This window comes from Musca domestica, unplaced genomic scaffold (genome assembly GCF_030504385.1).
Source record: "Musca domestica strain aabys unplaced genomic scaffold, Musca_domestica.polishedcontigs.V.1.1 38, whole genome shotgun sequence".
NCBI classification, from domain to species: domain Eukaryota; kingdom Metazoa; phylum Arthropoda; class Insecta; order Diptera; family Muscidae; genus Musca; species Musca domestica.
The window spans coordinates 2,835,428-2,863,414 of NW_026712324.1; the positions used below are offsets into that span (position 1 = coordinate 2,835,428).

At 34.0% G+C, this 27,987-nt stretch overlaps 3 protein-coding genes across 3 annotated transcripts; 2 read left to right on the plus strand and 1 right to left on the minus strand.

Annotated features, from left to right (window-relative positions):
• Positions 1 to 458: 458 nt before the first annotated feature.
• LOC101892575 (cuticle protein 64-like) lies at positions 459 to 5,523 on the plus strand. The gene is made up of 2 exons (XM_011296319.3): positions 459 to 470; positions 4,714 to 5,523. Exons 1-2 carry the CDS (start codon positions 459 to 461, stop codon positions 5,173 to 5,175), a joined length of 474 nt encoding a protein of 157 aa, XP_011294621.1. The 3' UTR covers positions 5,176 to 5,523.
• Positions 5,524 to 17,627: 12,104 nt separating this feature from the next.
• Positions 17,628 to 18,856, plus strand: LOC131804051 (uncharacterized). Its single transcript, XM_059126323.1, has 2 exons — positions 17,628 to 17,639; positions 17,816 to 18,856. The coding sequence occupies exons 1-2, from the start codon at positions 17,628 to 17,630 to the stop codon at positions 18,854 to 18,856; spliced, it is 1,053 nt and encodes a 350-aa protein (XP_058982306.1).
• A 1,512-nt stretch (positions 18,857 to 20,368) lies between these two features.
• LOC101892921 (cuticle protein 16.5-like) lies at positions 20,369 to 21,012 on the minus strand. Its single transcript, XM_005188634.4, has 2 exons — positions 20,998 to 21,012; positions 20,369 to 20,935 (listed from the first exon to the last, which is right to left on the minus strand). Exons 1-2 carry the CDS (start codon positions 21,010 to 21,012, stop codon positions 20,369 to 20,371), a joined length of 582 nt encoding a protein of 193 aa, XP_005188691.1.
• Between the last annotated feature and the right edge of the window lie 6,975 nt (positions 21,013 to 27,987).

Below are 27,987 nucleotides of genomic sequence, written 5' to 3' on the forward strand. Positions count from 1 at the left end.
GTTTTGGGTGGTGTGTCACCATTACTATGTGGCATACATATATATATATGTGTGTGTGTTTGCCATACTTCACTGTATCTATCGATTTTTCTATGTTATTTAGAGCATTTCGTATGTGGAGATTTTTCTTTTGTAGCGTTTCGTGGTAAAATTTTTGTTTTTTAATTAATTGCGGTTTTTGGGTAATCGGGGATAGGGGGGCAATGGAGGAAAGAGGATTTTGGTGGCAATTTCTGTTGTGTGTTTCAGCACAAATCATTGAATTGTTTTCAGTATAAAAACCGCATGACGTCCAATGACAGTTATCACATCACATTGTGGCCACCATTGTAACCAACACACAGAGATTAATCACCATCAAAAGGATATTCTGTGAATTGTGGAAATATTCGTAACTTTGAATTAAAAAAAAATATTTATTTGTTGTATTAACAAAACAAAAACACTTGAAATAAACCATGTTTAAATTGGTAAGTCCTTTGTCGGAGGAGTTCAAATGGGTTTAGTGTATTTCGTGGAATAGTAATAGAGTGAAGACATAAATTTATAAATTTGGTAAATGATAAAATTAATACAATCCATCTATTGTGGCAGCAATAAAAATAAGTGGAGAACGTGATTCATAAAAAAATCAAAAACTGAAAAAAAATATTTTCACGCGCTCTTGTCACCTACAAAAAAAATAATAATAATAATAATAATAATAATTTGAACCAAATTTGTGTTCTTTTCAACCCAAAACCAAAGTGATTTTTTTCAAATCAAGCCGTGCCTCTCTTAAGAATCTGAATTTACAAATTCCAGTAGATTCACACGATGCTTGTTCACAAATGTCACCAGAAGGAAACCAGTAAAGAAAGTCTTAAAGTCGGGCGGGGTCGACATTACGATACCCTACACCACTTTAAATATTTGTGCGAATCAAATCATACTAACTATGATCATAGTTATGATTTAATGTCTAAAGGAAGTAATATATGAATCGATTTCTACTAAATTTGCCGAGGCATTTGTGCATTTTCAATTCGGGCTTATGCAAATTACGGCTGTGGCTAACAAGTATAACAAATCGGATGAACAGTATATGTGATTTTCACCAAATTTGACACACTTGTTTCAAAAGTCACTTTGGTCGTAAGAGCCAAATTCCATCCCATTGGGGCTAATATTACACGTTTGGTGCACAATAATAAGCAAATCTGACGAAGATATATGTGGGAGCTATATCCAAATCTGAACCGAGCTCGATAAAATTTAGCAAAAATATTTCAGAGTTGTATTTGATAAATTTCCCCCAAATATGGCTGTTATAGAGTGCATGTTACGGCTGCGGAGGACAAAAATAACAAATCGGATAAACAATAAACATGGGAGCTACAGCTATTTCTGAACCTATTTCGATAAAATTTTAGCAAGCTTATTTTCAGACATCTTCTGGTCATCTATGCAAAATTCTAAACAATTTGCGAAGATACTACACGTTTAATGCACAATAAAAGGACGAAAACATACAGGGTGAGATAAAAAAAAAACTGCAACAAAGTCAAACGACATAATTTTTATTTATTTTTTTCATTTTATTGAATGAAAGCAAAAAAAGTCGGTAATAGCATCAAATTTTAGAATAAGTTTAGATTTGTTCGAATTGGTCACCTTTAGCATGAATTATGGCCTTCAAACGGCCAATGAAACCGTCACTCGCTGCCCGAATGTTGCTCTGCGGTAATTTGGCCCCGGCAAAGCGCTTCTTAAGGTGATCGGCACTTTGATATTTTTAGTGCCAACCTTGCTTTCCAGAATACTCCAGGCACAATAGTCCATCCGATTGGTATTTGAAGATTTGGTGGCCATTTAATACACCCTCCAGAATATTTTCGCGATAATATTGGGGATTAATTCTGATACCACGGTCGATTAATACGAGCGGAGAGCGACCATCGGCTTTTATGGCGGCCCACACCATCACCATGGCCGGCGCCGCTTGAGTTCTGGTGGCCAACCGAAGATGCACATTTTCAACTGACATCTTTGGCAAGTAAACACAATCATTTTGCTTGTTTCATTGGAGAATACCAAATTCGGCAGTTCACCACTTACGGCCAAGCTAAGCAACTCTTTAGCTCTCTTGAGTCTATTTTCTTTCTGTTGCGGTGTAAGTTCTTGCACTTTTTGGAATTGCAATGACTTTACCCAGAGTTAATTTTTCAATATTTCCCGAATGGAATATTGCAATATGTTCAGCTCACGATCCATTTTTCGGCCACTGCGACGCGGGTTTCGATCAAGACACTTTACTTTACTTTTCGAACCATTTCTGCTGATGTTGCTGGTGTCCTACGTCCACTTCCTTGACGTCGGGCTACGCTACCAGTATTACGGTAACGAGCGATGGTACGAGACACAAAAGATTTATTCATATTTAAATGCTGGAGTGCTCTAACGATAGCTACTTGTGGTTTTCCAGCCGAGAGAAATCGCACTACAACGCTTGAATTCCATCACGAATAACTTGTTTTTTGTGGAAAATTCTCACCAAAATGCTTTTGTACGCTTGTAAACAATATAATGAGCTGTCACTGGAATAATTTTAACTGCTGTGGGACGAGTGGCTTAGAAATGACAGCAGTCTGTAGTTGATTGCAGTTTTTTCATCTCACCCTCTATATATTTCTGAAATAATTCCTTCGTTGACCCTTTCCTCCAAAAATGAAATAATATTGGAAATTTTGATTTAGGAAGGAAACATGTTTAATGTATTTGTACATTTGTTTGTAACATGGAGAATGAAGCGGTATAGACCCCAAGTTACTTTTGTTGATCTTCATAGAATCACTTTCTGGATCGATTTATGCATGGCAGCCCATTAGTCAGTCCTTCCATGTGTTTTTGTGAAAAGAAAATGCAGGTCGCATCTATTGTCCGAATATTCCAAAAAATATTTGTTTGGCCCAAGGACGAACCTTATTGAGATTGGTGAGACGCGGTTCAAATTTAGATATAGTTCCCATATATATCTTCAACTGAATTCGAATTAAATGTGCACCAAAATTCAGTTCAAATGAACGGAATTTTGTCACATCCGACGGAATTCAATCTAGAAGCAAGTACATCAAACTTGGTGAAAATCGGTTCGGATATGTTTTATTCGATTTGTGGAGTTTAAGTCCCTTAGATTCGTAAAATGCCCAACAAGTTATATCTAAAATTTGGATAAAATCGGTTTAGATATAACTATAGCTTTCATATATATGTTTCATCCGCTTTGGAGTTTAAGTCCCTCACATTCGTAATATGCACTCCACAACAATAATATTTGGTACCATATATCACATATAGACCTCTGTCAAATTTTATCAAGATCGGATCTGATTTGTTTGTAGCTTCCATATATAGCTTTATCCGATTTCAGGTTTATTGTGCACCAAATGGTTAATCTCAGACCAAATGGAGTGAATTGTGACACTTCCGATCGAATTCAGCCTAGAAGCAAGTACATCAAATTTTGGTGAAAATCGGTTCAGATATATATGTTTCATCCGATTTGATGTTTAAATCCCTCACTTTCGCAATATGGTGTTTAAGTCCCTCACATTCGTAAAATGACCAGGAATACCTCTATAAAATTTTACAACAATGTTATTTGGTACCAGATAACTTATGAAGCTGAATAATACCTCTGTAAAATTTTGTCGGGATCGGATCAGATTTGGACATAGCTTTCATATACATATTCGTCCGATTTCAATTTTATTGTGCACCTTAATGGCTAATATCAGGCCAAATGGACTGCATTTTGGCACTTTCGACGGAATTCAGCCCAGAAGCAAGTACATCAAATTTTGGTGTAAATCGTTTCAGATATATCGGTTCAGATTTTTATATACCTTCGATATAAATCTTAATTCGATTTTACGGTTAAGGTCCACCATATATGTAATATCAGCCAAAATTAGAAATATTTTGTTATATTTAACCGAATATCACCATTTGGTAAAAAAACGGTTCGGTATATCTATTTATTGAAAATAATTCTTATCGAAGTCATATCATGCCCTACACAGCAATGTTATTTAGTACTAGGGGAACAAAGGCCTCCATCAAATTTGTTGAAAATCGATCCAGATATAGCTATAGTTCCCATATATATATTTCATCCGATTTTGGTGTTTTAAGTCCCTCACATGTATAATATGCACTTCACAACAGGGATATTTGATACGAGATCGGTTCAGATTTTTAAATACCTGCGATATACATCTTCAGCCCAAATTGGATAGATTTTTTATATTCAACCGAATTTTCCATTTTTTATTGCTATAATAAATAGTTTTTAATAAAATCCTAATCGAAGACATATCAAGCACTGTACAACAATATTCTTTGGTACTAGAGATACGAAAGCCTCTGTCAAATTTGTTAAAAAAAAAAAAAAAAAACGGTTTCAGAGTTGGATATAGTTTCCAAATTGTGACTTCTCTAAAGCCATGATACCCATCCAAATTGGATGCATAGTTGGTATGATCCACATAAATTTTCAATACATTTTTTTTATGCGAGCTCTAGCAAATACCCATAGTGTCGTAGGATATCACATAGTCGGCTCCGATCGACTTTTTTCCTTACTGGTTTTATTTTTGGAATTTTTATAATATGTTTATTTGTTTTATATCTTGAGAATAACACATTTTTCCTTTTGTTTTGTTTCTATTTTAGTGCATCCTTGCGTTGGCTCTTCTCTGCAGCTGTCAGACATCGCTGGCCGGTTTCCTCGGTGGATATGGTGGCTATGGCGGTTATGGTCATGGTGGTTACGGTGGACATGGATACTATGGCGGTGGTTATGGTCATGGTTACGGCGCAGCTGTGGTTGCTGCAGCTCCGGTGGTCAAAGAAGTTGTTGCTGCTCCTGTGGTCAAGGAAGTTGTTGCCGCACCGGTTATTACGAAAACAATTACACCGGTAATTACAAAAACAATTGCCGCCGCTCCGGTTTTTAAAGTTGCCGCCGCTCCGGTTATTAAAGTTGCCGCAGCTCCCGTCTACTATGGCGGTTACGGCGGTTATGGTCACGGCTATGGTGGATACGGCCATGGCTATGGTGGTTATGCCTTGTCTTACGGTCATGGTTATGGTGGTTACGGAGGTCACTATGGTGGTTATGGTCATGGTTGGTAAATTGTTTGCCGGAGGATGATGGTGATTGCTGGTTGCATAAAAAATAGTATCCTCCTGCTGAGAAATTTTTATTTCATTTGTTATTGTTTTTATTTCCTTTGACGCTACCAAATAATCAAAGTCATATTAATTGTTAATTTTCGTAACAAAAAAATCAAAGAATTGTTGTATAACAAAATAATTTGTTTTTATCGTATATTTTTAGCTTCAGACTAACTACTCAAAATGCATTTTTTGTAAATACTCATTGATAACATTTCCATTATATAATCACAAGTAATTTTTTGACTCGATCGATGATAAGTCATATATGTATGTATTGTGTTTAATTTTTAAATATCACGTTGTAAAGTGCAAATTTTATAACTCTTTTTGTAAATGTTTGTTTATAAAAATGTTGTTGTTATTTAAAAATGAAGCGATATGCACGAGAAATAAGTGCTAAAAAATAAGTTGTAAAGTCTTTTCATTTTAGTACGATTGGAACGGATTTTTAACATATTAAAAAAATTGTTTTATATTAAAAATATTTTTTCAAGAACCAACAAATGAACAAAGATTGTCTTCCGATTAAAAAAAGTGAATTGTTTTAAATATAGTTTTAAGGACTAAATGTGGATTTTAGGACTAATGGATCTCTAAGCGTAGATTTTTTAAAAATATTCTTTCAAGTACTAATGGATCTCTAAAAGTCGATTTTTAAAAATATATTTTCAAGGACTAATGGACGTGGATTTTTTGAAAATATTTTTTCAAGGACTAATGGAAACGTGGATTTTTTGAAAATATTTTTTCAAGGACTAATGGAAACGTGGATTTTTTGAAAATATTTTTTCAAAGACTAATGGAAACGTGAATTTATTGAAAATAATTCTTCAAGGACTAATAGAACTTTAAATGTGGATTTTTAAAAATATTTTTCAAGGACTAATAGAACTTTAAATGTGGATTTTTAAAAATATTTTTTAAGGACTAATGGATGTTTAATCTTGACTTTTTTTTAAATATTTTTTTAAAGACTAAAGGATTATTTAACGTGGATTTTTTTAAATATATTTTTTCAAGGACTAATGGGTCTTTAAAGGTTGATTTTTTTAAAAATATTTTTAAGGACCAATGGATTTTTAAACATGAATTTTAACAAAAATATTTTTACAGGTACTAATTGTTAGTGGATCTTTAAACTTGGATTTTTTAAAAATATTTTTACAGGTAATAATTGTTAGCGAATCTTTAAACTTGGATTTAATGTTAAGGATTAAAAGATCTTTTAACGTAGATTTTTAAAAATATTTTTTCAAGGACTTATGGATCTTTAAACGTGGATTTTTTTAAAATATTTTTAAGGACTAATGGATTTTTGGATTATTTTTTAAGGACTAACAGATTTTTAAAAATATTTTTACAGGTACTAATTGTTAGTAGATCTTTATACGAGGATTTTTAAAAAAAAAATATTTTTTCAAGGACTAATAGATCTTTCAACGTGGAATTTTTAAAAATATTTTTCAAGGACTAATGTTTTTTTAAACGTGGATTTTTTAAAAATATTTTTCAAGGACTAATGTTTTTTTAAACGTCGATTTTTTTAAAATATTTTTTCAAGGACTAATGGATCTTTAAAAGGGAATTTTTCAAAAATATTTTTTAAAGGACTAATAGATCTGTTAACGTGAATTTTTTAAAAATATTTTTTAAGGACTAATGGATCCTTAAATTTTGTTTTTTAAATATTTTTTAAGGACTAATGGATCCTTAAACTTTGTTTTTTTAAATATTTTCAAGGACTAAAAGATCTTTTAACGTGGATTTTTAAAAATATTTTTTCAAGGACTAATGGAACTTTAAACGTGGATTTTTTTAAAAATATTTTTAAAGACTAATTGATTTTTTGGATTTTTTAAAAATATTTTTTCAAGGACTAATGGAACTTTGAATGTAGATTTCTAAAAAATATTTTTTAAGGACTAAAAGAGCCACACACGCAGATTTTTTAAAAATATTTTTACAGGTACTAATTGTTAGTGGATCTTTATATGTAGATTTTTTAAAAATATTTTTTCAAGGACTAATGGATCTCTAAACGTGGATTTTTTAAAAATATTTTTTCAAGGACTAATGGATCTCTCAACGTGGATTTTTTAAAAATATTTTTTCAAGGACTAATGGATCTCTAAACGTGGATTTTTTAAAAATATTTTTTTCAAGGACTAATGGATCTCTAAACGTGGATTTTTTAAAAATATTTTTTTCAAGGACTAATGGATCTCTAAACGTGGATTTTTTAAAAATATTTTTTTCAAGGACTAAGTATCTCTAAACGTGGATTTTTTAAAAATATTTTTTTCAAGGACTAACGGATCTCTAAACGTGGATTTTTTAAAAATATTTTTTCAAGTACTACTCGATCCCTAAACTTTAATTTTTTAAAAAATGGATCTGTATACTTGGTATTTTTAAAAATATTTTTTTAATAACCAAAGGAGACTAAAACGTTAATTTTTGATAAATTTTTGCAAAGATTAAAAGCAGCTCCTATTGTGGAATCTGAAAAATATTTTTTCAAGGACCAACAAAGCTACAAAAGTGCATTTTTAAAAAATAAAATTTTCAAGGAGCAACAAGCCCAGCAAACGTGGATTTTTTAAAAATATTTTTTCAAGTACCAACAGAGCCACAAACGCGGATTTTTTAAAAATATTTTTTCAAGCACCCAGAGAGTCACAAACCCGTTTTTTTTAAAAATATGTTTTCAAGTACCCAGAGAGCCACAAACGCGGATTTTTTTAAAATATTTTCTTCAAGTACCAAGAGAGCCACAAACGCGGATTTTTTTTTAAATATTTTTTTCAAGGACCAACATAGCCAATATAATGGATCTTTAAAAGAGGATTTTTAAAAATATTTTTTTCAAGGACTAATGGATCTTTTAACGTGGAGTGTTATAAAAATTTTTTTTGAAGGACTAATGGATCTTTAAACGTGGATTTTTTTAAAAATATTTTTTCAAGGACTAATGGATCTTTAAACGTGGATTTTTTCAAAAATATTTTTTCAAGGACTTATAGATCTGTTAACGTGAATTTTTTAAAAATATTTTTTAAGGACTAATGGATCCTTAAATTTTGTTTTTTAAATATTTTTTAAGGACTAATGGATCCTTAATCTTTGTTTTTTTAAATATTTTCAAGGACTAAAAGATCTTTTAACGTGGATTTTTAAAAATGTTTTTCCAAGGACTAATGGAACTTTAAACGTGCATTTTTTTAAAAATATTTTTAAAGACTAATTGATTTTTTGGATTTTTTAAAAATATTTTTTCAAGGACTAATGGAACTTTGAATGTAGATATCTAAAAAATATTTTTTAAGGACTAAAAGAGCCACACACGAAGATATTTTAAAAATATTTTTACAGGTACTAATTGTTAGTGGATCTTTATATGTAGATTTTTTAAAAATATTTTTTCAAGGACTAATGGATCTCTAAACGTGGATTTTTTAAAAATATTTTTTCAAGGACTAATGGATCTCTCAACGTGGATTTTTTAAAAATATTTTTTCAAGGACTAATGGATCTCTAAACGTGGATTTTTTAAAAATATTTTTTTCAAGGACTAATGGATCTCTAAACGTGGATTTTTTAAAAATATTTTTTTCAAGGACTAATGGATCTCTAAACATGGATTTTTTAAAAATATTTTTTTCAAGGACTAATGGATCTCTAAACGTGGATTTTTTAAAAATATTTGTTTCAAGAACTAAGGATCTCTAAACGTGGATTTTTTAAAAATATTTTTTTCAAGGACTAATGGATCTCTAAACGTGGATTTTTTAAAAATATTTGTTTCAAGAACTAAGGATCTCTAAACGTGGATTTTTTAAAAATATTTTTTTCAAGGACTAATGGATCTCTAAACATGGATTTTTTAAAAAATGGATCTGTATACTTGGTATTTTTAAAAATATTTTTTTAATAACCAAAGGAGACTAAAACGTTAATTTTTGATAAATTTTTGCAAAGATTAAAAGCAGCTCCAATTGTGGAATCTGAAAAATATTTTTTCAAGGACCAACAAAGCTACAAAAGTGCATTTTTAAAAAATAAAATTTTCAAGGAGCAACAAGCCCAACAAACGTGGATTTTTTAAAAATATTTTTTCAAGTACCAACAGAGCCACAAACGCGGATTTTTTAAAAATATTTTTTCAAGCACCCAGAGAGCCACAAACGCGGATTTTTTAAAAATATTTTTTCAAGTACCAACAGAGCCACAAACGCGGATTTTTTAAAAATATTTTTTCAAGCACCCAGAGAGCCACAAACGCGGATTTTTTAAAAATATGTTTTCAAGTACCCAGAGAGCCACAAACGCGGATTTTTTTTAAATATTTTCTTCAAGTACCAAGAGAGCCACAAACGCGGATTTTTTTTAAATATTTTTTTCAAGGACCAACATAGCCAATATCATGAATTTCTAAAAAAAAATTTTTTTTAAGAACCTAAAGCGGCAAGGGCTAATGATTTTTTATTGATATTTTTTCAAGGACTCTCAGAGGCTCAAACTTGGATTTTTTAAAAATATTTTGTGAAGGACCATCTGAGTCACAGAATAGGATTTTTAAAAATATTTTTAAAGGACACGGAGGTGGATTTATTAAAAATATTATTTTAAGGAACCAACAGAGGAACAAATATGCAATTTTTTATAAATATTATTTCAAGGAACAACAGTGCCACAAACGTGGATTTTTTTTTAAATATTTTTTCAAAAACCAACAGAGCCACAAAAGTGTATTTTTGAAAGAATATTTTTTCAAGGACTATCAGAGTCACAGAATTGATTTTTTTAATATTTTTGAAGGACACCGAGGTGGATTTTTTTTAAATATTATTTCAAGGACTACCAGAAGAGCAAATATGAGATTTTTTAAAAATTTTATTTCAAGGACCAACAGGATTTTATATTTTTTAAAAATATTTTTTCATGGACGAACAGACCTACTCTGAAAATATTATTATATTTACAGTTGTCTCTTAAAATTATTTAATTATTAATACTAATTATTATTACTATCGAAGTGTGTATTTCAATATAAATATTTTTATTAACATTCTTAGAAACATTGAAACATAACAACTCAGTCCACCAGATGCATGATGCTAATATGACTACCTTAAATAAATAATGTTTACATCAGATCGATTCGAAAACATTTCACTTTGTGATATAAAAATGCATTATAACATATGTCCACAAAGGTGGTGTCATTGTGTTGCCATGACGGTCACAAAGTAACATCAAAGTTCAATTTTTGGCCAAATGTGTTGGCAACACGTCAGCATTTTCATCGTAAGCGAATAGCTGTTACACACGCTTTCGGTTTTTTGGCTCGCAACAAGTTTACTGTCATGTAAGTTCATTACAGTTTCCAGTGATGAAATCAAAAAAAAAAAAAAAAAACTGTAATATTTTGCAATAAAATAGCTGCTGCAATACCAACACGCGCTATTTTTTAGTTAAGTTTTAGTTGGAATTCCGATGAAATAGAAAATCTATATGGTATAAGAAAGAAAAAATAATTTCTAATGTATTGTGTGTTATGTTCCAAGTCATTGTACTTGGTTTACAATATATGAACTCATCGCCACTATTTATTTCTAGGAAATTTGTGAAACACGCTTATATAAATATACACTTGCCAATATGGAAAAATAACCCCCATATTAATAAGGATGTTTCTTGAAGTATTTTAAAAATTAAAATACAAATGAGAAAGAAAGTATCAATTAGACACATGAAGTTTGAAAAGAATCACTGAGTTGTTCCGCAAATTGTGAGAGAAGGTATTCAAAATTATGACCTTTGTTGAGACGTACCAGATTTCCATCATCTTCATATTAGATCTTAAGGTAGTAGAGTGTGTGAGATTCGAATATTTTTTTCGCATTAGAATTTTTAAGAGAATTTATTATGAGCTTCATGATTATTAAAAATTTTGCCCAATCGTGTGGGGTGGTACCAGAATGAGTTGGCCGATTTATCAAATCTTTTCACCAGATCTTTTCTTAATAGAAATATTGGAATGTGCCGAACTTGAGAGGAATCGGGTATTCATTTCACGTTTTATGAACTTCATAATTATTCAAAATGTTGACCTGTTGTAGGGGAAGTACCATTAGGAGTATTCCATCTTCACGCCAGATCTTGTGTATTAATATGTGCACAATTTGAAGAAAATCGGATTCTAATTGTATATTTTTTAAGAGTAATAATTATTCCAAATTTTGACCCTTGGTGAACGAGGTACTTGATGGAGTGGACCGATATTGTCTTATACTTATATACTTAGAACTGATAAAAATATTAATATTTGCAAAGTTTGCACCAACTTGAATGATCCTTTTTTGATCAATACTGTAAGTTATTTTATTTAGGAATTTTGTTCTTTTCAGGGGGAGGTACCAGAAGGAGTGGTTTGACAATAATATGACAATGTACCAAGTTTGGACCAAATCGGATACCACTTTAAGAGTTATCGTGCGCCCAGTCATACAGACAAGCGGACGGACACCCCTAAATCGACTCCAAATGTCCTGAAACGGATTAGGTCCAAAGATACCTGGTTTTTAAAACCGTTATTTCGATGAGGTACCTTTTTGGTCGTATCAAATGATATATATCCTCTGTATGCGTATGGTTGAGGGTATAAAAATCGAAAAAAAACAGTAAAGAAAGTCTTAAAGTCGGGAGGGGCCGACATTATGATACCCTACACCTCTTTGCTAATTTAGTAGAGCTCCACATAACAATTAAAAGTTTTTATAGGATAATTCAATCATACACGCTATGATTGTAATTATAATTTAAAGTTCAAATGTTCCGAAGCATTTGTATCTTTTAAATTCGGGCTTGTATTGCCCATTTCATATATATGGGAGCTATATCCAACTCTGAACCGATCTTGATAAAATTTGGCAAAGATATATCTGAGCTGTATTTGATATATTTCCTTGAATGTCGTTGTTACGGAGTACATATTACGGCTGTGGCTAACAAATATAACAAATCGGATGAACAATATATATGGGAGCTATAGTTATATCTGAACCGATCTTCACCAAATTTGACATACTAGCTTCTAGACTCAATTCGATCGTAAGTGCCAAATTGTATCCCATTTGGCAAAATATTAGACGTTTGGTGCACAATAAAAGGTAAATCGGACGAAGTTATATACGGGAGATATATCCAAATCCGAACCGATCTCGATAAAATTTAGCAAAGGTATTTCTGAGCTGTATTTGATATATTTCCCCAAATATTGTTGTCACAGAGTGCATATTACGGATGCGGAGGATTAAATAACAAATCGTATGAACAATGTACATTGGAGCTATAGTTATATCTGAACCGATTTCGATCAAATTTGGCATACTTATTTTCAGGACTTGTTTGGTTGTTTGCGCAAAATTCCATACTATTCGGGCTAATATTACACGTTTGGTGCACAATAAAAAGCAAATCGGACGAAGATATATATGGGAGCTACATCAATGGGGTTTGTCCTTTGACCAAATAAATGATTTGTGAAAAATTTCATCTAGATCGGGTAATAAATGCGAAATGTACCTTGTTCACAAAAATACATGGACGGACGGACGGACATGCATAAATCGACTCAGAATGTGATTGTATGCAGATCATCAAAAGGAACTATGGGTCTATCTCGATTCCCTTTGCCTGTTACAGACAAATGCACAAAGACATAGTACCCTGACCACCTTGTGGTGTAGGGTATAAAAATCTATCTATTAAGAATCTTAAATACCAAATTTGTGGGTAAATGTGACTAGGATTAACAAAATACCGAATATTCTTGGAATATATGCTCTATAGAAAAACGTACACCAAGATATTCAATGTTCTGCCACCCGAACAAGAACTCATTATAAACTACAAATGCCAATTTTAAGACATTCTGTGGAACACTTAGCAAAAAGCATCAAAATACCGTATATCGGGAGGAACCATTAAATGGTGGCTATACGAAAACGTGGTCTTATATGGCCGAACATTGTATAGTTCGGCCACCGGACCTGGAACCCCTTACGAACTACAAATGCCAATTTGTTAACAAATCCGTACAAAAAATGTGACCAAATTCATCAAAATACCGAATATCGGGAGGTACCGTTATATGGGGGCTAAACGAAAATGTTGACTTATGTATACAATGTTCGGCCACCAGAGCTGGAACCCGTTAAGAACTGTAAATGCCAAATTGTGAACAAATCCGTACAAAAAATGTGACCAAAATTATCAAAATACCGAATTCGGGAGGTACCGTTATATGGGGGCTATACGAAAACGTGGACCAATATGTACAATGTTCCACCACCGAAGCTGAAACCCATTACGTACTACAAATACCATTTTTTAGACAAGCCCGTGGAAAAACGTGGCAAAAGTCATCAAAACATCGAATATCGGGAGGTATCGTTATATGAGGGCTATACGAAAATCTGAATCTCTGATTACAAATTACATTTAAAGCTAGTATGTTTTGTGAAGGAAGGAAGAGCCGATGTTTTGAAAAATTAGAGTAATTGTGAGAGGTTGTTTTTCAACTTTTCTTTTTTTTTTAAAGAAGAGAAAATTGGATAAGAAAAGGACCGGAGGATTTAGTGTACAAAAGCAACAACACTACTATGTGATTTGTTGGCAAAGTTTAACGTGTTGGTTTCGTTTGCTGAAAATACAACAATGGTATGACAAAAACTAAAGAGCACTGGACAAGATTAGATTCTCCTTGTTTATCGAACGAATCGAAATGAAACGAGAAAAACATGATAATCCTAAAAAGAGAGTTTTGATCGTTATGTGTTTCTACTCTCAGGAGTGCTACCGCTCGATTTCGAGCTAGTTTCTCTCTTTACTCGAATTAATAAAACTTATTTTACCCGGATCCATTAGCTTTAGTACAAACATTGTGAGTAGAGTTGTGCCAATCTAATTCGATTGAAAGATCAAGTTCCTTATGTAGCTCCGTGGACTCTGCGTATAAGTGATTTGAAATTTATGAAATCGATCATACGTTTAGGAACTGTGTACTGAACGATGAACTAGATTGACACGACGATTAGATTGCGAGCTCTAATCTTATATATTTATTTTTTGTTTGTGTAGCGCACACTGTGCAACAACGGGACACACTCCTAACTTTAAAAATATTCACATATTAACACAATAGAACAATTACAAACGAAGATATATGTTGGAAATGCTTCATATAATTGATGTCCCTGTAGAAAATATAATGAACTATAAATCAGACACAGAACACTGTGCGCAAATTTAAAGAAAAGGATAGAAAGACACAAAAGAGTTTAGTCTGAAAATCTCTGTAAGGTGATGTAGAAGTAAAATTGTTTTTGAGAATATAATAAATGTAATTACTTGTATTTGTTAATTGTTTATAAAATATTAAAATGCATGTTATTTGTTTTTAAGTTCAATCCCTGATGATGATCGTCGATGCTGATCGAAATATTTGAAATAAAAATTTAAAAAAATAAATTAATGTTTTTTATTCTACTGACCTCGAGCCAAATTAAAATATTTTTTTTTCCAAGTTTTAAAGTGAAGACAAGAATAAAACTAAGTTTCTCAAATCTAATATTTCATGTGGAGAGGATGTTATAGTTTTGATTGGATCCAAAAATTGTGATATCCCGAAAAATTAGTTCTAGGCCCTCCACATAAAATACAGACCATCATATCTTGACGTAGACTAGATCAAGCTATGTGTGTTCATAACATAGATCGCAATTATGAGCCGATTCTGAAGTGAGAATGGTAACCTATATTTCTCTTAGGAATTATTTTTTTCGAATTTGCAATCGCTCTACAGTTAAAAATTTTAGACCAATCGACAATGAATTTAGCATGGCTTTTAAACCATCCTCCATACTATTGAGGGTATATCAACATCGTCATTCCTTACCCAACAAAGTATATATATTCTTGATCATCGTAAAATTCTAAATCGATTAAGTGATGTCCGTCTGTCTTTCTGTTGTAATCACGCTATTTTTCGAAGGAATTGAGATTTTTGTACACATGTGTATTTTACCAGTGAGCAAGTTATATTCGTAAATGGGTCATATCGGCCCCCGTTTTCGTAAAACCCCTAAATATGGGTTCCTCTCAAAATTAGGTATTTTGATTATTTTATTGAGATTTTAGACGGGAATTGTTTCAAATTTCATATTAGAAGATCTTAATGGGTACTACAACATGTGACATAAAATTTTTTATGCAGGTCCACGCCTTCGTATAGCACCTGTATAAATGTATCTTCCAATATTCTATATTTTTATGGTATTAAATACATTATAGATCGGAATTGTTTCAAATTTCGAATTTAAAGTCGTAATGAGTTCTATGGACTATGACACAAAAATTGCGTTTTCGTATAGCCACCAAATAACGATACCTCCCGACTTTCGGAATTTTAATGATTTTAGAGACATTATTTACTGGAATTGTTTCAAATTTCGTAATGAGTACTACAGCCTATGACCGAAAATTGCGTATGCAGGTTCACGTCTTCGTAAAAATACACCTCCTGTTATTTCGAATTTTAATTATTTTAGAGACATTTTTGACCGGAATTGTTTCAAATTTCATATTAGAAGAAGTAAATGGGTACTACTACCTATGACAAAAAATTACTTATGCAGGTCCACTTTTTGGCATAGCCTCTATAAAACTATACCTTCCAATATTCCGTATTTTTATGGTATTAGAGACATTATAAATCGGAATTGTTTCAAATTTCGTATTTAAAGTCATAATGAGTTCTACGAATTTCGACACAAAAATTATTATAAAAACAAAATTATAAAAACCAAAATCATATAAAGATACCTCCCGACTTGAGAGATATTAATCTCCGGAATTGTTTCAAATTTCGTAATGAGTAATACAGCTTTTGACTAAAAATTGCGTATGCAGGTTCACGTCTATGTAAAAATATACCTAATGTTATTCCGAATTTTAAAAGACATTATTGACCGGATCCTCGTCTTCGTATATAACAGTACCTCCCTTTATTCGGTATATTTATGATATAAGCGATATTATTCAACGGAATTGTTTTAAAGTTCGCATCTGTAGTTGCTTATGGATATTACAGCCTATATTGAAACATTGCGTAGATAGGTATCCGTCTTCGTGTGGCCATCATATAGAGGTTTTCACATAAGGGTTTTTTTTGACGACATTTTTTATTAATTTTTTTTTTTAGTTCCTTTCAAATGGTAGAGGACGTTTAGAAGCCGAACTTAGTTGCTGTTTTACTACGGCCGAACTTAGTCGCTTTATTCCTTCTTTTGAATATTTTTTTGTGTCAATAATACTAAAATTTCCAATCATTAGCGATTACTTTTAGTGCAGAATGAACCTTCCCGGCAAAGTGACGGAAAAGCGTTCCTGACCTTTGATGATGCTTTGGTTTAACAATCGAAAACTAGAAAACGAACATAGATATTTAAATGATTTTTAAGCAATCCCATTATGTTTAGCAATATTTAGCGAGATTCGTTAATTATAATCAAGAAGATTTCCGAACTACAGAAATTTGATAGCAATGTTTAGGGGTTTTGGCTATGAATAGAAACCTCTTACTTACTAAAATATCATCTTCCACGTATAGCCAAAAATTCTAAACTATTTCTATAACACATATTATTTTCTACAAGAAATGTCATTATCCCCTACTGACATAATATTCCAGCAAAAAAAAACTAGGCTTCCGCAATTTCCTTTTTTCCGATTTCCCGACACACTTTCTCCTCTTAAATTTGTTCATGAAATTTTAATTACCTACCACCGGTTGCTGGTGGCAACCTAATTAATTGTGAGCAGCGTAACACCACACAAATGAAGCCACCAACCACATCTTATTAACTGCGACTGAAAAAGTAAATCATCCAAACTAAATAGACTGGCAATAACAATGAGCATAGGAGCAAATCCTTTTCTGGTCACAGCTGGTCATTAATCTGGATTTCACTGAAGCGGGTCTTAATGGGTTTTAATTGTGGCATTTTTTTGCGTTTTTTTCTCTCTCTCTCGTCTTTGTTGGTATGCATTTTTATTTTGTTAATTATTTTGTCCGATATGTCGTTATACACACGAAGGCATTCCTGCAAAACAAAAACGACAAAAAGAAATTGCAGTTCCCATGGAATTGTTTGACTTGCAAAAAATAGAAAAAATGGTCTGTCAATATAAAAACAGTTTGACATATCATTTGTCATATTAGATGTCGTTCAGATCGCTTACTAGTCGAACAATAAACAAAAAGAAAATCAATCAATCGGAGATCAATTTTTAAGTTTGAAAAAAAAATCCCGATATTATTTTGAGACGATCGCAGTGAAAAGATGATTAAGTCGGTGAGTGGAAAATACAAAATTTCGGAAATATATTACATTTCGGTTATTGTAATTCATTAATAAGCCCATATTAAATTTTTAATTCTTCATGGATCTACACAAGTTCTTATACCTCTATCTGCAAAATTTAAACTGCATTTAAAAAAAATAATAATTAAATGTTTTTAAACTTTAAGGTTGTTCTTCTGACTTTGATTTGCTGCTCTCATCCATCTCTGGCCGGAATTATTGGCGGATATGGTGGACATGGGGGAGGTGGTGAGGGGGGTTATGGTCTCATAGCTGCTCCGGTTGTGGAGAAGGTCATATATGCCAAAGCAGAACCTGTGATCAAAGTGATATACGGTGGCTATGGAGGCGGTGGAGAAGGAGGATATGGAGGTGGTGGCGAAGGCGGTTATGGAGGCGGCGGAGGTGGTGGTAAAGGTGGTGGAGGCGGAGGTGGAGGCGAAGGCGGTTATGGTGGAGGAGAAGGTGGTGGTGGTGGAGGAGGAGGTGGTGGCAAAGGCGGTTACTATGGTGGCTTCGGTTTCGGTAAAGGAGGTTATGGTGGCTACGCTGGAGGAGGCGGCGGTAAAGGTGGCGGAGGTGGAGGCGGAGAAGGTGGCTATGGAGGTTTTGGTAAAGGAGGTTATGGTGGCTACGCTGGTGGTGGTGGCGGTAAAGGAGGTGGAGGTGGCGGCGGTGGCGAAGGAGGCTATGGCGGCGGTAAAGGTGGTGGAGGAGGTGGCGAAGGAGGTTATGGAGGCTTCGGCTTTGGTAAAGGAGGCTATGGTGGTGGTGGTGGCGGCGGTGGAGAAGGTGGTTATGGTGGTTTCGGTAAAGGAGGTTACGGTGGCTATGCTGGTGGTGGCGGAGGTAAAGGCGGCGGTGGTGGTGGAGGAGAAGGCGGTTATGGTGGTTTTGGCTTCGGCAAAGGAGGCTATGGAGGTGGCGGTGGTGGCAAAGGAGGAGGTGGTGGCGGCGTTGGAGAAGGCGGCTATGGAGGCTTCGGCTTTGGTAAAGGAGGTTATGGTGGTTACGCAGGTGGTGGTGGCGGCAAAGGCGGCGGCGGTGGTGGTGGCGGAGAAGGCGGTTATGGTGGTTTTGGCTTCGGCAAAGGAGGCTATGGAGGTGGAGGTGGGGGCGGCGGAGAAGGTGGTTATGGCGGTGGCATTAAAGCCGGCTATTCAAATGGCGGAGCTGGCTATTATTCTGTCTCATTTGGCGGTTGGTAGAATGTGATTTCAAATTGTTTTTATTTTTTTTAATAACTAAATAATATAAGTATTCAATTATTATAAACATATATTTCAAAATATTATTAATTGCATATGTAAAAAAAAATATTTAAAAAGTTTTGATCTTAAAATTGTTAATAATTAAAAAATGTAATATTTGTTTTGCAAATAAAAAATAACTGTTAAAACCTAATATTAAAGAACTCGGTATGGGCTCCGATAGATTAAAGATCTTCTGGAGACAGAACAACATTTAAAGGTCTGAAGGGTTCTGAAGGCCTTCTGAAGGTCCTCTATAGAAAGGAGTCCTTCTGGAAGCCTTCTATGGAAAGGAGATCTTCTGAAGGTCTTCTATAAATAGGAAACATTTTGAAGGTCTTCCATAAATAGGGGACATTCTGAAGGTCATCTACCTTATGAATTTTTCTATAGGAGGACTTTATAGAGGGGATACATTGTGGAGTTCTTCTATAGATAGGAGACTTTCTAAACGTTATCTCCAGATAGGAGATTTTCTGTAGTAAGGAGATTTTCTGAAGGTCTTCCATAAAAAGGGACATTCTGAAGGTCATCTGCCTTATGAAGTTTTTCTATTAATATGAGGTCTTTTTTAGATAGGAGACCTTCTGATGGTCTTCAATAGATAGGACACATTTTGAAGGTCTACTATAGATAGGAAACGTTTGATTGGTCTACTATAGGTAGGAGACCTTATTGAGGTCTACTATAGATAGGTGAAATTCTGTAGGTCTTCTAAAGATGGGAGACCTTCTGAAGGTCTTCTATAGATAGGAGACCTTTAGAAGGTTATGGAGGACCTTCTAAAGGGGACCTTCTGAAGTTCATCTACCTTATGAAGTTTTTCTATAAATAGGAGGTATTTTATAAATAGGATACCTTCTGAATGTATTCTATAGATAGGATACCTTCTTAAGGTCTTCTCCAGATTCTAGGAGGTCTTTTATAAATAGGATACCTTCTGATGGTCTTCAAAGATAGGAGATCTCTTAAAGTCTGCTATAGATAAGAAACGTTCCGTAGGTCTTCTAAAGATGGTTTTGAAGGTCTACTATTGATGTGAGACCTCCTAAACGTCTACTATAGATATGAGACATTCTGAAGATCTTCCATAAATAGGGGACCTGAAGGTAATCTTCCTTATGAAGCTCTTCTACACATACGAGACATACAAATAGGAGGTCTTCTTTTAATTGGAGGTCTTTTAAAGATATGAAACCTTCATAAGGTCTTCTATGGATAGGTGGCTATTTTTCTACGACTTCTACAAACATTATACACAATAACTTAAAAAACTATGCCAATTTTTTAATCACATTTTTTATTAGTATTTCTTTTTTACAAACAAAAATCGAGGACTATTTTCTTTACAACAAAACAAACAAAATGGAAAAAATAAAAATATTCAGATGAAAACATCTCTTAACTTCAAACAGTTACAACATGTCATTGTAACTGCTTCAAGTCCATTTCCATCCCTCAGAAAACACCTTACCAACCATGGCCATAACCCAAACCACCATAACCCAAGCCATGACCATAACCCAAACCATGACCATAGCCCAAACCCAAAGCGGGTGCTGGTGCATAACCCAATTTAGCAACTGGGGCAGCATAGGAAATGGCAGGAGCAGCCGCAATCTTGGTGATGGCTGGTGCAGCATATGAGATAGCAGGAGCTGCGGCATATTTAGTTATAGCTGGGGCAGCATATGAAATTGCCGGAGCATGAGCAATGGCGGGTGCAGCATACGAGATTGCTGGGGCGGCAGCATATTTGGTTATTGCAGGAGCTGCATATGAAATGGCAGGGGCGGCAGCGTATTTAGTTATGGCCGGAGCGGCATAGGAAATAGCTGGAGCAGCGGCAATTTTTGTGTACGCCGGAGCAGCATAGGAGATTGCAGGGGCTGCTGCAATCTTCGTGTAGGCTGGTGCAGCATAAGAAATGGCTGGAGCAGCAGCTAGTGCATGACCGCCTAAATAACCATGGTCAAGGCCACCCAAGTAACCGGGTGTTGCGGCGGCACTGGCCACAAGTGCAAGGGTTACAATGACCTGGAGATGAATATAAATAAATATTAATTCACGATTTTATTACAAATTTACGGAAAATTTACAAATATACAGAACATTTTACGGAACTTTTTTTAAGACAAAAAATCTCAATTATAGCTTATCTGAGAATAGGTTCGCAATTAAATTTGAAATTACGGCAAAACTCTATAATAACATAAATCAGGTGCCTCCATTATGTGTGGTCTAATCAAAGCGAACTTTTTTGGTATGAAGTTGGCGTAGTCAATGAAAACTCGATATTATAGCTAAGCCTGTTGGAAATGGGGTTGATCTAGAATTGCAGATGTTAATTTGTCTAAAATCGAGCAGTGCTTAATATAATGGCTAAATTAAAATATGGACCGCGGTTTATTGTCCATCTTTGAAATTGACCAAGCTGAACTTTGTAAATCTTAAATTCATATCTCGATTTCTATTGATATAAAAGCTATTGCAGACCCTAGCACAACCGTATTTGTAATTAATATTTTTCTATCAGTACGAGTTCTTTTCCAAACCCTCTGTAAAGCTGTCGATTTTCCAGGTTGCATAAAGGCAAAAGTTATGGACCGAATTCTATTTCCATTTCATCTGGAAGAGAAGGTTTCATTGCTGGCCTTCTAAAGACAAATGAGATTTACTTATCTGCTATAAACATAATAGAATTCTTCTATAGAGAAAGTACTTTTCAACGCCTCTATGAAATAAAGTATTTTTACAGATATCCCATAAATAGGAAATCTTTTGAAAATTAAAAAGTACCTTGAAGGTCTTCTAAAAGTTCGCTTATCATTGGGGTCTTCCATTGATAAAAGCTCTTGTGTCTGCGATGCGGTCTAAGGAAATACTACGTTTTAGAGTGAATGTTTTTAACATCGAACTTCTATGCATTAGGAATAGGATTACAAGAAATCAACTATATTTTTCGACAATTCATTGAAAATTACTAGTCTTTGATAATTATCAAAAATATAAATCTATACACATAATATCGGATATATGTGAAAACAAGTAAAAAAGCTGTAAGTTCGGCCGGGCCGAACTTTGAATACTCTCCAACATTTGGAACAAATTGAACAATTTTCAAAAAAATAAAATCCGTTAAAAATTCTGTTCAAATCTTGAAAATGTAGCCTAATGTAGCCGTATACAAAGGCGTAGACCTGCACAGAAAATTTTCTGTCATGGGCTGTAGCATCCATTACGAACTTCAAATAAAAAATTTGAAACAATTCCGGTAAATAATGTCGCTAAAATCATGAAAATACCAAATATCGGGGGGTACCGTTATATGGGGGCCATACGAAGACGTGGACCTGCACAGACAATTTTATGTCATAGGCTGTAGTATTCATTACGAACTTCAAATGCCAAATTTGAAATAGTTCCTGTAAATAATGTCGCTAAAATCATCAAAATACCGAATATCGGGGGGAAGTCGTTCTATGGGGACTCTACGAAGACGTGGACCTGCATGGCCCATTTTCTGTCTTAAGCCGTAGCATCTATTACGAACTTTAAATATTAATTTTGAAACAATTCCGGTAAAAATGTGGCTAGAATCATCGAAATACCGCATATCGAGAGGTACCGTTATATGGGGGCTATACGAAGACGTGGACATACATAGCCCATTTTCAATACCAAAAGTCCTGCAGATATAGTACACATTTGAGTAAAATTTTATCAACTTACTTCATTTCGTTCGGAAGCTAGAGTGACGGACTGACGGACGGACATTGATAAATCGACATAGAATTTTAAGCTGATGAAGAATATATATACTTTGTTGGGTCTAAAATGTATATTTCGAGGTGTTACAAATGGAATGACAAACTTATTATACCCTCCATACTATGGTGGAGGGTATAAAAATCCAAATGAAACCAGCAAAGAAAGTCTTAAAGTCGGGCAGGCGAGAGGAGTATATTTCTCTGAATCAACTTCTACTAAATTATGCCGAAACACTTGTGCCTTTTCAGTTCCATTTGGTGCACAATTAACTTGAAAAGTTGGATAATGACATATATGGGAGCTATATCCAAATCTGAACCGATCTCGATAAAATTTGGCAAAGATATTTCTTAGCGGTATTTGATATATTTCCCCGAATTACGTATTACGGCTGTGGAGAACACATATAACAAATCGGATGCATTTTATATATGGGAGCTATAGCAATATCTGAACCGATTTTCACCACACTTGTTTCTAGGCTCAATTTGGTAGTAAGTTCCTATTTGGGATAATATTATACGTTTGATGCACAATAAAAAGAATATCGGAGGAAGATATATATGGAAGCTATATCCAAATCTGAACCGATCTCGACAAAAATTTAGCAAAGTTATTTTGGAGCTGTATTTAAAATACTTCCCAAAATAGCGTTGTTACAGAAGGCATACTACGGCTACGGAGGACCAAAATAATAAATCGGATAAAGAATATATGCATATGGGAGCTATATGTGGCCGATTTATTTTCCGGCCTAATTTGGTCGTATTTGCAAAATTCAATACTATTTGGGCTGATTTTATACGTTTGGTACGAAGTCATAGTATGCATCCTATGTCAATGATAATTGGTATGAGAAGCAACATATAGCATTCAAAAACCTTGACGGAGGTTTAGCTCCATCTGATTGTGAATTTCAGCCGCTCAAAGGTAATTATATGAATTCAATAAAAACCCGGTTTGAAATATTTTACTTCGTCACAAATTCACAATATAAAGGTGTATTTGTTGCAGGTAGCTCTGCTAAATATACAAGTTGGTGTAGGCCTCGAACGACTTCTGTCCTTTTCTTGAAGGTTTTTATTCAAATGTATTTTTCTCAGCTGCTCCATAATAAAATGTAACGAACAGATTTCTTTTTATACCCTCCACCATACATAGTATGGACGGTATACTAAGTTCGTCATTTCGTTTGTAACTCATCGAAATAATAATTTTAGACCCAACAAAGTAGATATATTCTTGATCAGCGTAAAATTCTAAGACGATTTAGCTCTGTCCGTCCGTCTGTTGTAATCACGCTACAGTCAAAACGAATTTAGATAGAAAGCTACAATTTTGAACAGATCAGTCTTTTGTCTGCAGGCAGGTCAAGTTCGAAGATGGGCCATAAGGTCTACGATATCGAATGGTCCCATGTAACGCTACCCCCCGATATTCGGTATTTTTATGATTTCAGCCAAAATTTCAACGGAATTGTTTCAAAATCCACACAAGGAGTTCCTTGTGAGTGCTTTATTCCTTGACAAGAATTGTCTATATTGGTCTACTATATCGTATAGTTCATATAACGGTACCTCCCGATATTCGATATTTTTTTGATTTCAGCCAAAAATTTCAATAGAATTGTTTTAAAATCCACACAAGGGTATGCCTCTGAGTACTTTACCTTCGAAGAAAATTGTCTAAACGTTACCACGTTTTAGTACAGCACCCATATAACAGTGCCCCCAGATATTCGGTATTTTCGTTATTTTTGCGACATTATTCACTGGAATTGTTTCAAATTTCGTATATAAGGTTCGAAACCGTTACTACAGCCTATGACATAAAATAACTTATGCAGGACCATGTCTTCGTATAGCCGCCATATATCGGTTTTCAATTGAGCAGAATTTTTCTACGGAATTTGTTTTTAAATTTTTTAAGTTTCTTCTGAATGGTGTAGGGCATAAAAAGTTCGTCCCTGCCGAACTTAGCTGCTTTTTTACTTGTTTTCTTTTCTTCTGTTAATTTATTTTTTTTTTTGCATTTCAAATCCTTTATAAGGATTTTTTTTGTTTTACACACATTCTCATTATTGGTCAATAGTTTTTCCAAGGACTCTCAGAATTTATTCTCATTCTGTTTTTCACATCCTTTTTAAATTATTTTAAGATTTTTTATTTCTATTCACACATCCTTTGTCGATACGTTTTTTACTTACAAACTTCAACATTTTATTGAAAGGGATTTAAAAAATTCGTTGCTTGGTTTTGGAAACACACTCTCGAGTTCTTTATGCTAACAAAGCTAGGTGGACTTTGGGTTTCTTGTTCCAGTTGCCAATAGTATTTATAGCCGAAATATTGTGACTAGCTGTTCGTTTAGGTTTCTATAAAAATGAAAACAAAACGAAAAAAAAAAAAAAAAAAAACTTATGAAAAATCTATAAAATCTTGCAGCAACACCATGACCAGTCATGGCATCTCTCAGTAGGCCTACTTTTCTAGAGGTGTGTGTTTTTAAAATTTTGTTGCAGCTGCGACATCAAACGACACACAGAGTGAGAAGTTTTATTCGTCATCCTCTGTGGCCGGCCGTAGCACCACTTTGTTTTGCGTTCCACCTAACCCCGAAAATTGACAAACTAAAGTGCATAGTTTGAAAATAAAACCAAAACACTTTTACTTTTTTTCCACCTCAAACAATGTAGCAACGAAGCCAACGACGAAGTCCAGTGCGTTGAGTTCTCAAAACATTTCAATTGGTAACAATATTTGGCGAACGAAAAAAAAAACACGGTATGAAGATCAATGCAAGCTGTTTTGTAACCAACATTATTCAGGTGGAGTTTTTATTCGGTCGTGGAAACGGACAAATGTTTGTTACAATTGTGTGTGTGTGTGTTTGTGTAAAATACAATATTAATAAATAAATTGTTGGGTTTTTTGGATAGATTTTCTTGGTATCGCTGCTAAATTAGTGGAAAACGATTTAAATTATTTTAATTGTATTGCTGAAAGTCGAAATAAATTTGGTTGTATAATAAATTTTATGGGAGAATATTTGCGTTCATTATTTAACAGAAATAATGCCACTAAATGTGAACTAGTTTTTTTTTCGGAACTAGTTTTTTTCGGGATTACGGAATATGAATATGATGAAATTATATTAATTAATTATAAAATTGTATAATATAAACTTATGTATGTATGCTTTGTGTTTAATACAATGCGAAGTGAGTTTTGTCATCACTACTCTCAATTGCAATTGCAAAAATGGTAAGACATTTGCAGAACGCTACAAAGCAGTGCCAAGTGGTATCTGATTATGTCAAAATTTGGTATATAATTTTTATCAAATTTAGCTAATGCTAACAAGTAAAGAAACATTAAGTTCGACCGGGCCAAACTTTTAATACCCTCCACCTTAGGGTAAAAGAAACATTAGAAGAAATGTGGCAAAACCATTAAAATGCCGATTATGGGGAGGTACCGTTATATGGGGGCTACACCAAAACGTGGTCTAAAATTACAATGTTTCGCCACACGAACTAGGACCCATTATGACCCACAAATACCAATTTTTAGACAAATCAGTGAAAAAATGTGGCAAAAACCATCAAAATACCGAATATCGGGAGGTACCATTATATGGGGGCTATACCAAATCATGGACCTATACATGCAATGTTTCGCAACCGGAGCTGGAACCCATTATGACCAACAAATACCAATTTTCAGACAAATCCGTGAAAAAATGTTGCAAAAATCATCAAATTACCGAATATCGGGAGGTACCGTTATATGGGGGCTATACCAAATCATGGACCCATACATGCAATGTTTCGCCACCGGAGCTGGAAACCATTATGACCCACAAATACCAATTTTTAGACAAATCCGTGGAAAAATGTGGCAAAAATCATCAAAATACCGAATATTGGGAGGTACCGTTATATGGGGACTATACCGGAACGTGGACCGATATATCTCATTTTCAATACCAACCATCCTAGACACAATGCAAATAGCTCTGCTAAATTTTGGCGCTCTACGTCAAATAATGTGGGCTGTATCTTGATTTCAACAGACAGACGGACAGACAGACAGACAGACAGACAGACAGACAGACGGACATCGTTAAATCGACTTAGAATTTTATGCTGATTATGAAAATATATACTTTATGGGGTCTAAGACGAATATTTAAGGATGTTACAAACGGAATGACAATGTTAATATACCCTCCTTTCCAAGGTGGAGGGTATAATAAGCAAAATCGTCCCACTCATTACAGTACCTCCCGCATAAAAAAACACTAAAGAAAGGCTTAAAGTCGGGCGTAGCCGACTTTATGATAACCAACAACACTTTGTATATTAAGTAGAACTTCAAAAAACAAATAAAATTTTTTTTATATCCTCCACCTTGGAAAGTAGGGTATATTAACTTTGTCATTCCGTTTGTAACATCCCTAAATATTCGTCGTAGACCCCATCAAGTTTATATATTCATAATCAGCATAAAATTCTAAGTGGATTTAACGATGACCGTCGGTATGTCTGTCCGTCTGTCTGTTGAAATCACGAAACAGCCCACATTTTTTGACGTAGAGCGTCAAAATTTAGCACAACAATTTGTGTTGTGTCTAGGATGGTTGGTATTGAAAATGAGATATATCGGTCCATGTTTTGGTATAGTCCCCATATAACGGTACCTCCCAATATTTTGTATTTTGATGATTTTTGCCACATTTTTCACGGATTTGTATAAAAATTGGTATTTATAGGTCATAATGGGTCCTAGTTCGTGTTGCGAAATATTGTATGTATAGGGTCACGTTTTGGTATACCTCCCATATAACGGTACCTCCCGATTTTTGGTATTTTGATGATTTTTGCCACATTTCTTCGCGGATTTGTCTAAAAATTGATATTTGTGTTTCCTAATGGGTTCTAGCTCCGTTGGCGAAACATTGTATGTGTATGTTCACGCTTTTGTATAGCTCCTATATAGCGGTACCTCCCGATATTCGATATTTTGATAACTTTTGCCACATTTTCCTACGAATATGTCTAAAAATTGGTATTTGTGGGTCATAATGGGTTCTAATTTTTCTTCTACCCTAAGGTGGAGGGTATTAAAAATTCGCCCCATCCGAACTCAATGTTTATTTACACTATGTGTTGGGGGTATTATAAGTTTGATTGGGCCAAAAATTATGTAACACCACGAAATATTGGTTTCCCACATAGGAAAGTATATATGGATCTTCCTATCTCGCCGAGCTGATTCGATCTAGCTATGTATGTCCGTCCGTCCGTCTGTGCGTCT